Below are 17,110 nucleotides of genomic sequence, written 5' to 3'. Positions count from 1 at the left end.
TCTTTACTTTTTTGTAACACTTGCCTCTCTAAAACTAGGTATATTTCCACCAATCACGAAATGTATTTGCAGCTATGTACTTGTAGGAGTTTCATTGTCAAAACAAAATTAATGGTTCACTGAACTTGTAAACATTTATATGGTTAAGTACTCTTTGTCCCTTGTGGCAGCTCACGAATAGTGAGAAGATTTCTAAATTTCATTCACTTCAAGTTAACACACAATTTCTTCAACAATACTGTCATAGATGCCACAAGTGTTTCTCCCCTTTCTTCAAGTTTTGTGATAATTTCAGGCAACTTAGCATAATGAACTGCTATTAAGGACACTCACACTAGTGAGCAATTTTTTTCACATCACAAATCGAAGCATCGTCATCTTCAGTGTGCAGCAACTACGTCACGTAACTTGAAGTTGCCTGCATAGCAAACAACAGCAGCACAAATCCATGTTTCCCACCTTGTCAAAACAGACTATGGAGACAGATAAATCATTTCAGGGGGAAATAGTTTTCAAAGTTTTACCTGTCTTCTTTATGTATGGTGCTGCATCAGTATTAAGAAGAGGAAGACATCACTGTGTTTAACTTGGAGAGCATGATGAAAATTGTTCAGATTGTCAATTAATATAGATAAATACAATATAATATTTGTTACTCAGTCAAATGACAAATCAATGTAAAATAATGACTTATATTATATGGTCATTAAGTTTTATACACATAAATTACATGTTGCAAACATTTTTGCCCATTCAGGCATCTTCAGGCACAATTATACAATATCTCAATATCAAACTGTGTAGTCATTACATTGGTGGTAGATGAACTATTAAAAATTGATGATGTGCAACATCTCCATAATTAAAATGTAATGTTACAGGTCATAAAATTAAATGATATTAAAATTAGAAACAACGTAGTGTTATGATTTAAACTTCATAATATTCTGTGAAACTCATTGGACTCTACTGAACAAGAGTTTCACAGAATATTATGAAGTTTAAATCATAACACTACGTTGTTTCTAATTTTAATATCATTTAATTTTATGACCTGTAACATTACATTTTAATTATGGAGATGTTGTACATCATCAATTTTAAATAGTTCATCTACCACCAATGTAATGACTATACAGTTTGATATTGACATATTGTATATTGTGCCTGAAGATGCCTGAATGGGCGAAAACGTTTGCAATATGTAATTTATGTGTATAAAACTTAATGACCATATAATATAAGTCATTATTTTACATTGATTTGTCATTTGACTGAGTAACAAATATTATATTGTATTTATCTATATCACTGTGTTTTACACCATTAGGCTAAAGAAAGTTCAAAGAATTTGTAAATCATCAAACATAGATCGTCTCAATCTGAGTAGAGAGGTCAGTTTATGTTGCCGCAGAAGTTTATATTTATGCAGATGACAGTGAATTAATGGCTCTAGTATATAAAATATATTGCTACAACTCTCTTGTATATCTGTGTTAGGACGTATATTGTAGGAACAGGCACACACAATCTGATTTATTTTGTTTTGGGTCAGCAATGAGTCTGGAGTGTGATGTGACTAGACCATCTAAGCTTGGCGAGGACTATAATTGAGCAATGCTCGTACTACTACAATTTTCCAACTCCACGACATTAGGAAGAATATTTTAGGTGCTGTATTCTCCACAGGTTCATTATTTTGATAATTAAATTAAAGATGTATCTTCCCACATTATCTGTTGTCTTGCCAATGGAGATCAATATTTTCTATTCACTTCATTGCAAATACTTTAACTTGCATTTTCGTAACATGCAGATTGACAATTTTTCCACAGTGCTGATTCACTTGGAACAGTTTCTCCTGTATATTTTTCCAAAAAATTTTTTAAGGTTAGATTTTCTAATTTCCAGTGTCAATTAATACTTTATACAAAACGCAGGAAAACTAAGACTGTTAGGTATGGTGATGGCTGTGAAAGGTAACATTTTTTTTCACCACTCTTTGAAGCGAATGCAGATTTGTGCTTTGTTGTTGACACATGTTGATTTATGAAATATTTCTTTATGGTTTATGATCTTTCTTCACAAACTCAAAATAATAAAACTGTTCCATCTGTTGAAACATATTAGCACTGATTTCGTTAACATAACTATGGAGTTTGCTGTTCAATGGTTTACTAAATTCAGGCATTTTGGTTAATTAATGATAATTATTCTTCCACTCGACAACTGATTACTCTTGGCCATGTTTCCTAGATATCTGACTACGAGTATAACCGTATCTTAAACAGTAGCATTACTACATTTCGAATTGCTTCTTATAATATTGGGGTTTAAAGTTAATACATTTAACAATTCCCATGGAAGCAGTGAAATTTGGATCTCAAAGTTAATGCAGAAATGCTCCCGATTTTCAGCAAATGGAAGTGCAATTTGGAATGTTTCACTGTGCTTGTACGTGATTTTTGAAGTGCAGAAAGACTCAGACATAGTGTCTGCTACCACTCCTGGTCACTCCTAGTCTTTTATCAATATCTCAAAGTAAGATCCAGATGCTATGATTTGGGTGGGCAGGAGGAGACTTTAAGCATATTGATAATTCCGTCTGTAAAATGAAGTAAGTTCTATAAAAGGTTAAAAATATGGAATAAATGAACAGTAATTATGCGCATGAGAAGGGTAAAAAGAAGAAAATAAAAAAATAGAAAATAAATAAACTTTATAATTATTTTTAAAAAGAAAAAAATAAGCACTTATTCTTAAAATAGGCAGCAAAAGCTTAAATAAACAAAATAGGTGAATCAAAAATTGTCCTATCACTCCTAAATACTTCGAATTTACATTTAAATTTATATAAATTTGACATGTAAGTCAATTCAATAATAAAAGACATTTTGCCAAACGTCTGGACCCTAAACATAAGGCACAAAACATCTTTCTTCACCTACCAATACCAGTTACACATATGTATATTTAAGATGGCAACAAATGTAGTCTAACCATTCTCTTCTGTAACATGTATTTGCTTCCCATTTAGGAAAGCTCCTTGTCCTCGGCGTGCTGAGAAGAATAGTTCCAAAATTGGGTTATATATAATGCCAATCTCTGGTATTTTATTCACCCATAGCGCCACAGATACACAAACATTAGGATAACCATGGACAAAATTCATAGTTCCATCTACAGGATCTATGATCCATGTTGGATCAGAAGTCAGTTCACATTTTATTCCAGCAGCTGTAGATTCTTCTCCAATGAACCTGAAAAAGAGCAGTTTGCTAAATTCACACTGTATGATAGAAATATCACCAAGTTGTATACACACAGAGAGATTCAGGGTGAAACAAGAAGAGGGACAGACATATGGAACAAGTGACATAAAATCCTAAAATTTATCGAATAATTTAAAAACAATAAAGTTATAAAAAATGAATCCCTAATTTAAGAGTACTAACAGGTAGGGTGATATCGAACAATTTTTACACTATTTCCATTGCATTAAAAAATATAGTTATAAAATTAATTCTTAAAATTAGTTAGGGAAATATATTTCAGGAACGTGTTACTAAATGTACTACTACTATTAATTCCACAATTTGGGACATCTGGCCAAAATCTACAGCTGACCACTAGGATCCAGAATACAAAGCAAAGGTTAACTTAAAAATAAAATACAATTTGATTTCGGAGAAACATGAGTGAAAGTGCAATGAAAAATAATTAAAATGAAGTAAATAATATTATGTAGCATTATACAAGTGATTGTGTAAAATGGATAATGAATCTCTCTATATCAGCGGTCTCAAGGTTAAAACTGCACTGGGCAAAGCATCGTTAGCCATTGCGAAACCGAAGGAACCCGATCGTAGAATCATATAACCTTGAGGGCGCTGATTGTAACGCTTCGTGATAAAAAGTAAATCCACACTACCTTTGATTCATAACATGTTATTAATGTATTATATTTCACGTTAGGCATGTACATAATCCATAAGCGTGTGACACTGTGAGTGGTCTCTGCATATATTGTACATAATCTATATACATTATACATAATATTCTATTTATAAGAATGAAAAAGAAATAATGTCTTCTGATCCATTTGTATAAAATGAAACCATAATTTTCCTATGATTAAATTTATTAAACGTTAGGAGCAACATTTTCTGAACTCTGAACTTTCTTCTGTCCAAGAATGCTATCTATGCATGGTGTCAGCTTTTGTGATGACAAAACGTAGTGTAGAAACGAGTTTCCTCTGTGTAATGCTTGATCTGTGTCGTGTCTTAATCACTTTTATTAAAAAGAAGAATCTTTCACACACATAAATGGAACCAAACATCACTGTGATTTTAATGGCCGCTTTTCTTGAAAGGAGAAAATTATAGACCCAAGAGATTGTAAAACTTTTAAGATTTTGTATAGAGTGAAAGATTTTTTTTTTCAACAGGGTATTACATTGCACATCTACGACTTCAATTTGTAAATTTTCAGAAAGTTCGAGTGACTGAACCGAAAATGTAGTTATAAACATTTCAAAATCCTTTTCAAAAAGATGAAACTCCTTGAATCGACGTTCAAATGATATTCTAAGATCTTCCAAAATTGCATTGTATCTCAGATGTTGCTGTTCTGTTAAACCAGATATCCCTTTATGGTTATTGAAATGATACACATTCCCGAGTATCAGCTGGGCTTCCAATAATGCGAGTTTCATGATAAAAGATGATTTTATCATACATGTCAATTATTAAGCTATCTTTCTCTTGTAGGCTTTTGACTAAGACAAATCAGATGCGCAGTGATACCACTAAGAAAGGCTAAATCTTGTATCCATTCCTCATCAATAAGTTCTGGTACTGGGAGCTTAAAGACTGTCTAAAAATTCCTTTAACTCAACCTTATTAGTTCCACTCTCTATAAACAAATAATCTTTTTCCAAACTTTCTCGTAACTCATAGTTTTCAGATTTCCTAGCCACTTTAGACAGAGCAATTTCTCTACGGACGCTAACGTAAAGCAATGTGCAACTGTAAGTGACCAAGTCGATCTGTTCATATTATGCGGTGTGTGACATCACAGCCACTAACATACCCAAATGCTTATCTAGCTGCCCTCGTGAAGGCAGCATTATTCCAGAAGGAGTGAGGTCTGCCTGATTAGCTCATGTTTGAGTCTGCTGCTCTATATCATTAGACAAATTTTGTTTATGTCCTCATTAAAAAATTTAAGAGAAAGAAGAATGGTTTTGGTTAACTTAAATGAAGTTCCCCTACTGCCAAACAGAAGTTCTTTCACTTCCCATGTATTATATTAATTTTGTATCTCCCATTAAAGTAAGGAATATATGGATTGCAAATAGATTTTTTTTCATTGTTAACATTATTGGCTTGTTGATCAATGATCATCCTTCTCAAAACAGACAGTGGGGTCAAGAATGAGGCTTCTTTGATTTCTGCGGTCAATGGCTATAATGCCTGCTCTTCTTGTTGACCCATCTCAGCCAAGCAGTGCACTTCTTCGTAAACCTCCCACTTTGCCTTCCGAAGAGTGGTTGCGATGGAGCTTCTCACTTTATGGTGGTGATTGTTCCTCATTAGTTCTCCTTTAGGACAATAACCCAAAACATGCCCAAGGATTTCTACTTTGCTGCATCCTGCATCCAATTTTGATCTTGGAAGGAACAACCTAGCACAGATCGTACTGCTGCGAAGTTTGTGGACATCTTATGGCACTAGTCCATTCTGAGGATGATATCCCTCTTCCATTACTAATCTATGAGTTGTTTTTTTAGATCTTCACTGTAAGTCATCACTCCTTTACCTATATGTGGAAGACGACACCAATTATCAAACTACCTCTGCTGTAACTAAGATCCTGTCATTGAATGTGCTTCTGCATTGTTGGGAATGTTTAATTGTGAAAGAGCTTCTTGTTTTTCAGTTTCAAGATTCCTGCAGAAATAGATGTATTCGTCATTTATTTTTAGAAGATTTCTGGCAATGTTGTAGTGTTGGAGGTGTACTTCCCATTCAGCATTATATAAACCAAGACCACAAAGATTCTTCAGAGCATATAGTATGTCATTTGGACAATCATGCGGTAGATCCACGATTTCCTGAGCGGCTGTCTGGACAATTTGATCAATATCATGTAAGAAATATTTTGGAATTTTATTCAATGGTGTACTTTAGAGCAAATAAATGATCTTAGGCCATATATACTGATTCATAATATTCAGTTTTTTAATCAGGTTTCAGTAAATTAGAATGATTAACTTGTCAATATCTTTACCAAAAGTTCGAATAATACTTAGTTGATCAAATACAACTTCTGCAGAAAATGTAATTTCCAAATATTTGATGATTGCACCCAGTCCAATATAATTAATTGTATTTCCACAATTCAAAGTGATAGTGTCTTGGCTGAGATTACCATGTTTAATGTTAATGAGATTACATTTTTGAGAGTTAATGTTCAAACCAATTTTTGATAAATTTTGAATCGTCAAATCCATTAATATAAAAGTTGACTCAAGATCCTTATTAATAAGAGCCAAATCATCGGAAAAGGCAAGAATTGAGACAGGGCTAACAGTAGGAAATAAATGATAACCATATTCTTGGGCTATTTCAGTTTCAGTTAATTCTTTAAGAATATTATCAATAGCCAAGTTAAAGAGAACCAGGGATAAAGGAGAACCCTGAGCTTCTCATTTAAAGAGATGTATGTCATCACTTTTATTCTTTTATTTAAGCCTATCTCTATTCTAATAATGTTATCTTCCATCAAATTAACAATTAAGTCTCTAAGGTTGTTTGGCATATCCGTATGGTACAGAGATCATTTTAAATGCTCATGTATTATATTATCGTAAGCTTTACTTACATAAAGGAAAGCTATGCAACAGTACTACTTCTCCAATTTTGCATCCTGAAGACACCTGTTGATAATTGATGAATTTATATGAGTGCCAAGTATAGATATAAACCCCCATTGCTGATTTAACAAGTTAACGAAATTGCAGAGATATTTATCAAGAACCTTCTCTATTATTCTTCTCACTACTGAAAATATTGATATCAGCCTCCAGTTCGTCAACTGTTCTTCTTCACCGCCTTTAAATATTAAATTTTCCTAGCTCTCTTAACATGAGGACATCTTTTAAACTTTAACATGGCGTTAGCTAGTAAGCAAAGTACTTTACTTGTCTTTAGTTCCTCGACTGTTCTCATGATTACACGATCTGGACCAGAAGATGTGTCAACTTTAATTTTGACACTGCCATGTTTATATCATGTTCAGATATCTGAATATCCTCTTCTGAAGATATAGGGTCAATGAGCTCTAGTGATGTTAAGTCATTTGTTTTACCAAACCTATTTGTAAAATATTCAGAAATATTATTAATAGGTATTTTACACATTTTATTATTGTGACTATTCATTATGTTTCTCACTACTTTACGCCATAGATTAAAATACTGATACTGAGCCACTTCATATTGATATTGTTCTTTATTTTGTTTTCGCTTTCTTGCAGCTAATCTACCACGATTTTTCGTATATAAGTGGGAAATATGCCTTGTTTCCTTATGAGCTTCATGTTTGTTATAATAGCATACTGCAGGATGTCTAGAACCTGGCAAGGTGTTAATAACATTTGCCAAATATTCAGTGAAATCAACGACGATTTTCTCAGACTCCTCCACCTCACTATTATTAGTAACAACCGTAAATTTATTTTCAAATTCTACAATACTTTGAGATTTACCATTTGGTGGACTTGTGTGTGGAGGACTCAGTATCCCAAAGGTCATTTCCATTTTCCTCTCGCCCAGGAATATCCAGGAATGTTCCTTTAACTGGTTAGTTGCTTTGTTCACATATTTAGATATAATGATCTTGTGATGAACATCAGGGTGGGCCTTACTTATATGAATGCCTACACTTTTGAAGAGTTTACCACAATATTTACACTATTCAATATTTTGACTATTATTCATTAGTATAATTTACATAGCTGGTAATAAACAAACGTAAATTGTTCACAAATAAATTGACGATATCATTAATGCACTAACTTATCAATGAAGCATGTCACACTACAAAATTTCACATTCAGTATCTTGATAAGTACACAAATCTTGATTTCTATACGAGGGTGGATCAGAAAGTAACTCACCATAATTTAAAAAAAAGGTTTCATTGGTAAACAAAAAAAAAAAAATGTACACATGAACTCACATCTTTTAGCTATTTTTCTACATAGACGCCAAGTTTCTCAACACATTTCCCCCATTGTGATACCAGTTTCAGTATACCCTGTTCATAGAAGGCTATTCAGTTAGAGTATAACCATCTGCAGACAATTGACTGCACTTCTGCATTGGTCGCAAAGCAATGGCAAGCCAGGAATTTCTTCATGAGACCAAACAGATGAAAGTCCGACAGTGCAAGGTCTGGACTGTATGTTGATTGCTGGAGCACCTCCCAACCAAATGTGTTGATTTTCTCATTAAGAGAAGCCATAACATGGGGGGCGAGCATTGCCATGAAGAAGTCTGACATTGTCATCATCAGGGGGGTGCACCTCTCATTGGAAGATTTCTTACATGAAATAGAGACATCTAACGGAGTCTGTCTTCAATAATTGATATTTCCTTCAATAATTTCTCAGTAGGTGGCAAACAAATCGAATTCTGCTCCAAACATGAGTGACCGTATTTTCATTTGAAATTCAAATTTTAAAGTTCAAGTTCACTGACTACAGTACCAGCAGAATAATATACTATTCACGTCTTGTGTGTTATGTGTTCTTTTATTCTATTCAACAACATATCAGGTAAGCAGTTAATATATACATACTGCTGATTATAAAGGCTAAATGGAAATGTATTTAATGAAATTATAAATACCATATTAAACATAACGAGAATTATTGTGGTGTAGTTTTCACATAGCCTACTATCACTGAGCTTATCGCAAGGCAAAATGACTGATACGCTGCAAGAAAACGAATGTAAAAGAATTAAATACATAATATGAGTTATTTATTAGGGATGTAAGAAACATCACAACATTGTTTTCTATGATTCCAGCCTGTCACAGAAAACCAGTGCCACAATGTACCAGGTTGTCTGGCTCCCTTAAATTTCTACAGATGATGTCCACGATACCAAATAAAAACCTTTTTCTGTTTATTAATATGAAATATGTGTATTGGTACAGTTTGTCTGAATATTGCAATATTAAAAGGCACACAGCTAATCATATGGTTCAATGTTAGATTCACCTATAAAAATCACAGTTGTATTACTTTCTGCAGGTCCGAAGACAGAAGTAATTTAAAGAAATAGGATTAAGTAAACAATATTACATGCCTCTTAACATATTTCGGAAAGTGGAAAGAATGCCAAGTCCGGATTCCTTCTATTTGAGCCTACACGTATTATGTATTTAATTCTTTCGCATTTGTTTGCTTGAAACATATCAATAATAATATCGTTATGTTTCACTTATATTTACAATTTCAGTAAATACATTTTCATTTAAAACCCAGTAAGTATCAACTCGTTACCTGACAATCTGTTAAACAAAATAAAATAACACGTATAAGACAATTCATCCCTTAAGAGTTATAAAAAAACATGCCCTTTCCATTCCCTTCCCAACCCGAAATACGAAACTGGTAACTACTGACTATTGTTACCGGTAGGTGGGCTGAAAAAGGAGGATAAAATTGTAATCGAAATTAAATATATAATTTATTTCAAGAAATAGTCTGCCCAGGCATCCTGGGTTGCCAAAAACACAGAATAACACACATATAAGAATAGTAATGATTACAGTAAGATAGATGAGCCAAATTTAAATGTGAACTAGGAGCTTAAGTTTAAGAAATAATAAATTTGTACATATATTTGTAACAATCACACACTAACGAATAGAAAAGGGGGGGGGGTATTATGATATTCCGTATAAATGATTTTTCAGAATTGCCACAGACCCTTTAATGGTTGAAGTAATTATTTTTGGAATGATGTCATGGATTCCAAATGTTTTGATAGTGTTTACAGTTGATCGTGGGATGGTGCCCCTCGCTCCGATCATTAAACCATGTACTTCCCAGGTGCCTTCCATCTGATATTTTTCTCGAAAATACGGAATAGTAGGCTCATAAATTTGTTGTTTTTCTTTGTTGACCTCGGATGGTTGGGTCTGGCTCATCTCAAATCTAACAGTTGGGTCCAGTATAAAGCCTTTACTATTAGTCTTGTCTAGAGCCACGATGTCCGCTCTTCTAATTCCACCGCCTTCAGACGCAACGCAGTGCACCTCTTCATGGACCTCGAAGGATTTGTTTCTAAGGGCTTGTGCTATTAGTTTTCGGATGTTATGATGGCGTGAATTTCTCAGGAGTTCTCCATGCTGACAGGATCCTAGGACGTGTGCTAAGGTTTCAATCTCGTTGCAGTATCTGCAACGGAAACCGTCCAAGGATCTCCCATGAAGACTTCTCACTGGTGCTATGTTAGCATTCATCTTAATTGCGTCCCGCCATTCAGAGGAAGATAGACCCTCCTTAGAAAAAATCCATTTATTTCCGGGAGTATATTCTTGAAATAAAATAACACCTTTTCCTTTATATGGAAGCGCACACCATTTGTCGTACTCTTGTTTCCTAAGATTTTGTCGTAGTTTATGGACATTGATGTTACTTATATCCAGATCTTCAGGTGGAATTTTTAACTTCCTGGAACATACTTTCTTTTCTGCTGCTATGTTCCTTGTAGAAACGACAAGAGGATTCGAGGTTCTCAATAATGTGTTGCAAATATTGAGATGCTGTAAATATGCTTCCCATTGAGCTTTGAAAAGGCTGAGACCCTTATATTTACGTTCGGTGTACAACATCGCGTCGGGCGTGTCTCCTGGCAAACATAAAATTTCCTTCACCGAACTTTTAATTAACTTATCCACATCTTCGAGAAACCGGTCAGAAAGCTGGTGAAGGGGAGCATTTTGAAGAGGATAAACAAGTATAGGCCAAATATACATATTTAAAACATTGAGTTTTTGTTCTGGTTTCAGAAGATAAGTAGATGTTAAAGCTTGGATCTTATTATTTAAATTATTGATTACTTTGGCAATGTCAAACTTAATTTCATCAGAAAAATTAATCCCAAGGTATTTGATTCGTTCATCTCCATCAATACTATTAACAATTGATCCTCCAAGATTCAATGTCGTACTACTTAATTTTCCTTTCTCGATAATGATGGTTTGAGTTTTAGATTCATTTAGACTTAATCCGATCTGCTGTAATGACCGTTTTGTCATGGTAAATATTTCAGATGCAGCAATTGTACTTTTAGCAACAAGTGCAATATCATCCGCAAATCCTAATGTTACTACATTATTTAGATCCGATACAAGGTCATATCCAAATTCTTCAGCCACACTAGGCTCGGATAATTCATCAAAAATGTGGTCTATGCTGAGATTAAAAAGCATTGGGGAAAGAGGAGTGCCTTGCATAACCCCTTGTTTAAACGGTATGGGTTTTGTTTTATGGATTCCAACCTCTATCTGGCTTTCATTTCCACACTGTAAATTTATAATTAAATCCTGTAATTTTTGGGGAAGGGCAGAATTGTGAATGACAAATGCCGATGTCCAACAGTATCATAAGCTTTATGCACATCAAGAAACAAGATGGTGACATCTTCTTTTTCGATTTTGGCCTTACGAAGAACTGAATTTAATATAGAGGCATTAATCTGTGCACCAGCAGTAGATACAAATCCTCGTTGGTTTTCATTAAATTCTACGTATTGTTGCATTCTTGAACAAAGACACCTCTCCAAAACTCTTCGAATTACTGAACAAATGGTTATAGGTCGATAATTATTTGGGTACACTGCAGTAGTGAATAAAATGGTCTGGTATAGTAGTGAATATTGTTACCGACACAGAAAGAGAGGTGGGTGGTAAGATAGTAAATGCTGTTACGACTTCAGATTTGCAATTGCCCGCAGATGGTCTACGGTGTCCTGACTTCCTACGTTGGCATCGTTTAAGCATTGAGCTGTACATCTTTCTGTGTGTGATCTGTGGTCAGCATTATTGTTACGGCATTTGTCATGAAGGGCACGATGCAACTTTACCAAGGTTTGAATGTAGGCTGCAGCATTCACAGTGGTCTCGTGTTTAGCAAAGTTTTTCAACAAAAAACCATGCATATCCCAGAACACTGTCACAAGCACTTAGCAGAATGCGTCACTTTGAATTTTTTCTTTACTGGAGAAGCAGCATGTTTCCACTCCATAGAGACCTGCTTTGTTTCGTGCATATAGTGGTATGCCCAGGACTCATCACCAGTAACAATTCCTTTCAGAAAGTCATGCCCTTTTGCAGCATAACGCCTTAAGTGGTCCAAGCATGTCATCATTCGCTGGTCCTTGTGGTCATCTGTCAGGTTCTTAGGCACCCAGCAAGTACTAACTTTATGAAATTTCAATGTATCATGTACGAATTTGTACATCGCACCATATGAAATGTTGAACTGCTAAGATAAAGTTCGCAGTTGGATCTGCCGGTTGTTCAAAATTGCTGCCTCAATGTCTGTGTCATTCCACTGGGTTGCAGCTATTATCGGCCGCCTGGAACTTGGTGAATCACAAGGGTTCTCATGGCTGTCTGCGAAGGATGCATATCACCTGGAGATGTTGCTACGGTCCATACAGTCTTCCCCCCCCGTACACGCCACACATACTCAAGGTATGTCTTTTAGCCCACAAAAATCCCACAACACTTCGCTGCTATTCACAAGTTGATGATAGTAACATGCACGCCATCTTTGTTGCGTAGTTCACGCTTCTCTCGCTAGAGCTGCACATGCAAAACAATTGTGTCTAAAGTGAAAACTTCAAACTATATCTCGGTGAAATGTCAACATCTCAACCGTAATACCAACACAAAAAAAAATTATTGTGCACTACTTTCCGATCCACCCTTGTACAATTGAATATGTAGTAATTAAGTAAACAAACTAGGCCTGATTGGAACTATTAATCCTGTTGTGAATTTCGCGACAAAGATGTTAAATTTCCTTACACCAATACTACCACAGATAGATAAGTGTTGGTTCTAACTCTTAAAGCCAACATAGAAATATATTAGTTCCAAGTATGTTAATTATACTATATAAATAACATGAAACTAATGTCAAGGCCTCCACAAATAATAATTACAAAATAATTATTAATAATTAATATAAATTAACAATAGTGTACGAAATTACCATATATTATAGTGGGGTGATAACTAATACACTATTTCTTATCACTTGAATCTCATTTATCATCTGTTCTTGACGACAATTCTTGGACACACAATATGTATCTAATTAATTTTTTATTTATTAAAATAAAATAAACTAAAATGGACATAAACTCTTATGTAAGTAGTATCAATATAAAAATAACAAAAAAAAAAAAACAATAGCCTATAATTCATTACTAGATTTTTTATTTATATGCACTATAATCTAAAAATGACCAACTATACTAATGTTTCTGAAAAGTGCAACACCCAGAAAGAATGGCCCGAATGATTCCAAACTCGAGAGATGTGTAGAACAGTGTACCATCAATTATTGATTAAGTTTCCAGAGGAAATGGTGCATACATAGGCCCAACAGTGACGTTTCTTGTGTCACCAGGAAGGTCAGTGTTATGCCTTCCTTGCTCAGTCAGTGCAGAGCTTCCAAACGAAGTGGAAACGTGAAAACTAGTGTAGGTATGTCTCGTCGACGTGGAAGGGCGCAATATCAGCATGTGAGTGAGTTTGAATGGGACAGACTGGTTGGTCTCTGGGAAGTAGGTTTGTCATACCATGACATTTCAGCTCGTACCGGGCATGCTGCTATGACAATGATGCATGTGTGGAACCAGTGAATGGATAGAAGAGAGTCGTACAAAGAGACAAGCGGGTAATGGACCACGTAATGTGACCACAACACAGGATGACAGCCATCTTGTCCGCATGGCCATGATGGACTGTACAGCTTCACCCACAGTATTGAGTCGACGTTGGAGTACTGCAACGCGTGTGGACCTATCTGCGTAAATGGTTCGTCGCTGTCTTTTGAGGGCTGGTCTAGTGGCTCACATGCTGTTGCATCGGCTTCCATTGTCCAGAAATCACCAACACTTCAAACTGAAATGGGCACGTGAACGCCATCACTGGTGTGCTGAGTGGCAAAATGTAGTGTTTTCGGATGAGTCCCACTTCAACACGTCCTACAATGATGGCCGCATACGTGTTAGACGCTACAGTGGTGAACGCAATCTGAGAGCCTGCATTGTTGAGCAGCATAGCGGACAAATGCTTAGTATGACGGTTTAGGGCGCCATTGGATACAATATGCGATCTCGCCTCCTACGTATTCAGGACAATCTGAACAGCAACTGCTACATCAGGTAGGTTAGAGCCCAAGGTACTGCCCCTCCTTCAGGCAACTCCACATGCCATATTTCAGCAGGATAATTCCCAGCCACATGTGGCGAGGATTGTGCAAGCCTTCTTCAAAGAACGATGGGTATCACTACTTCCCTGGCCTGCACATTAGCCAGATATATCACCCATCAAACATGTCTGGGATATGGTTGGTCGGCAACTTGTTCGTCATAGTCCTCCAGCACCCACTCTTGATGGTTTGTGGACTTGCATACAAGCTGCGAGAAGGGAGATTCCCCAGGAACATATCCAGGCCCTCTTTTGAATCCATGATACAACGATTAGGCTCTGATTGCAGCGCATGGAGGCCATACTGAAATCTTACGGTCACAGATCAGGTACAGTTTTGTAATTCTAATCATTTGTGTATTGTCTGTAGGCCTACCTAATTTGTGGTATCAATTTCATTTCAGTCACATGTATCCTTCTTGGTGTTGCAATTTCCACAAACATTAGTGTCAGTGCTGCTTATGATTAGGTTTTCTCCGGAGCGGTTGTTTGTGTGCTTTCAATTGGAGACCTCCAGTTACCTCCGATTGATGCAGCGCAGGTTGTATATGTGCTGTGGCACATACATACATTTTCCGCTAAGCATTCCCTTAATCGGATCAGGTAGTGGTTGGAGTCCGCTGACGTCCGCGTATCTTTTAAAATAAGTGTGTAATATTTTGTTGTTTATTTTCTCTTTTTTATTTACCTCTCTCTCTCTCTCTCTTTCTCTCTCTCTTAGGCTCTTCTTTTTTTCTTGTTCTGCTTGAAGTGCTACGTTAGCTGACAGATTTTTTTCTAGTTTTGAAATTCATGGTATATGTGGAAAGGCGTATTAGTTTTATGTCATTGATCAAATTAATAACATTAAAATTAACTGAAAACTAATGCAGAAGTAAAGCTTCTCAGTAGCTAATGTAAACATTTATAATTTTCCTGGAAACACTCGTTTATTCACAAACAGTTTTTATCAATTATTATTCTAATTGGTTTAGTTTAACGTAAAATATATTAAGGGAGTTTCAGAATGGAACAAAAGAAACGTGTGGTATCAATGGGTTAAAGTTTACTGTCCAAAATAATTTATTAAGATTCTTCACCAGACAGGATTGTGATCATTGTGTTAAAGGGTGTCAGTATTTGAACTGCCTCTTTTAAAACGCGTCACTCTTCCTCTGTAATAAAAAATATAAGCGGATATCAACTTAAGGATAATTGTAATTATATTATTACCACACATTTTTTTAGTTTCAGAATGAAAATCAATATTTTAATCTAATAACTCAAGTTGCCTTTTAAATATTCCATATAAGTTATATATGATTTTTATTGCCTTGAAAGTTACATTTTATAGAAATTTCAAGACTTTTTTTCTAGACTGTGGGCCTTTGGAAGAATAGCACTAAAGCAGTTAAAAAAAATCGTATCAAAGGTTTTGTGTAATTTTAAAACTACGAAAACGATGATATCACTAATTAACCGTCAATGTGTATCTGAATGGTAATAATTTATTGCCCGGGTTCGATTCCCGGTCGGGGTAAGTTACCTGGTTGAGGTTTTTTCCGGGGTTTTCCCTCAACCCAATATGAGCAAATGCTGGGTAACTTTCGGTGCTGGACCCCGGACTCATTTCACCGTCATTATCACCCTCATATCATTCAGACGCTAAATAACCTGAGATGTTGATACAGCGTCGTAAAATAACCTACTTAAAAAAAATAATAATAATAATTTATTTTTGACAGCAAGTACGAGTACCACAACCGCGGCTCTTAATGTTAGCCTAAACACTTACATACCTACATTATAAATTTAGACCTACTCAGAGAATCTATCTAACCTGGTTCACGCCATAGAGATTTCCAAATACGGACCTGTTAGCGTCCTAGAAGCATTTGGCTTTTCTGGCAACACAATCACCAACTCATATTTCATTTCAAGTAAGCGGCTCATCACTGAAATTTGGAGTTTCATCTAGTAACAATATGCTGGATCAATCTTAGAGGGTCCTTTTTTGCTGAAATTCTTCTGCTTTTCACTTTTTCATTCGCAATGTTACTCTGTCTGCACACAAAACCACGAAATTATTTATTAGAACTTTTATATATAAATCAAAGTAAACACGCTTTTCAAAAGTGTTTTGAACAGTTAAATTTACTTACTTACTTTCTTCAAGTTCGCGATTGTGCGATCGCTTCAAATGGTCTAACAAATTCGAAGTACCACCACCCTTAGAGTAAATTCGCCCACAAAGTTCATAGCATGCGACTTTATTATTATCTTCAACTAAATTAAAGAATTTCCATGCGACGGATATACGATTTGGTGCCATTTTATTCCACTCACAACTACCCTCAGTCCATACACGCCGGTCGTCCTTGAGCTCTACGTCCTCCAACTTCGCTTCGCTCCGATCCACCGCATCCCTCCGTATGTTTCCTGTTCCACCTACGATAGTACCGGAGATCACCGGTGGAGAGCTTTATTCGTAATCTCCGATTCCTCCGCGGTAGTAGTCACTCCGATGAGCAGCACTAATTAGTGTATTTGGATAAGAGTGGTGTATAGGCCCTATTAAGACTGAGAAAGTGTGGTTTACA

General features: G+C 35.6%; 1 protein-coding gene across 1 annotated transcript in view; it reads right to left on the bottom strand.

The window, feature by feature from the left end:
- The window catches only part of LOC138691291 (inositol monophosphatase 1-like), a 107,590-nt gene that overhangs the window by 46,228 nt on the left and 44,252 nt on the right, over positions 1-17,110 (bottom strand). Inside the window, exon 3 of the mRNA XM_069813128.1 lies at positions 3,001-3,260. Coding sequence (XP_069669229.1) covers positions 3,001-3,260 — 260 coding nt within the window. The remainder of the gene's footprint in view (positions 1-3,000; positions 3,261-17,110) is intronic.

This window comes from Periplaneta americana, chromosome 16, assembly GCF_040183065.1.
Source record: "Periplaneta americana isolate PAMFEO1 chromosome 16, P.americana_PAMFEO1_priV1, whole genome shotgun sequence".
In the NCBI taxonomy this organism is placed as follows: Eukaryota; Metazoa; Arthropoda; class Insecta; order Blattodea; family Blattidae; genus Periplaneta; species Periplaneta americana.
Note: the sequence above shows the minus strand (reverse complement) of the source record. Positions and strands in the feature narration are given on the sequence as shown.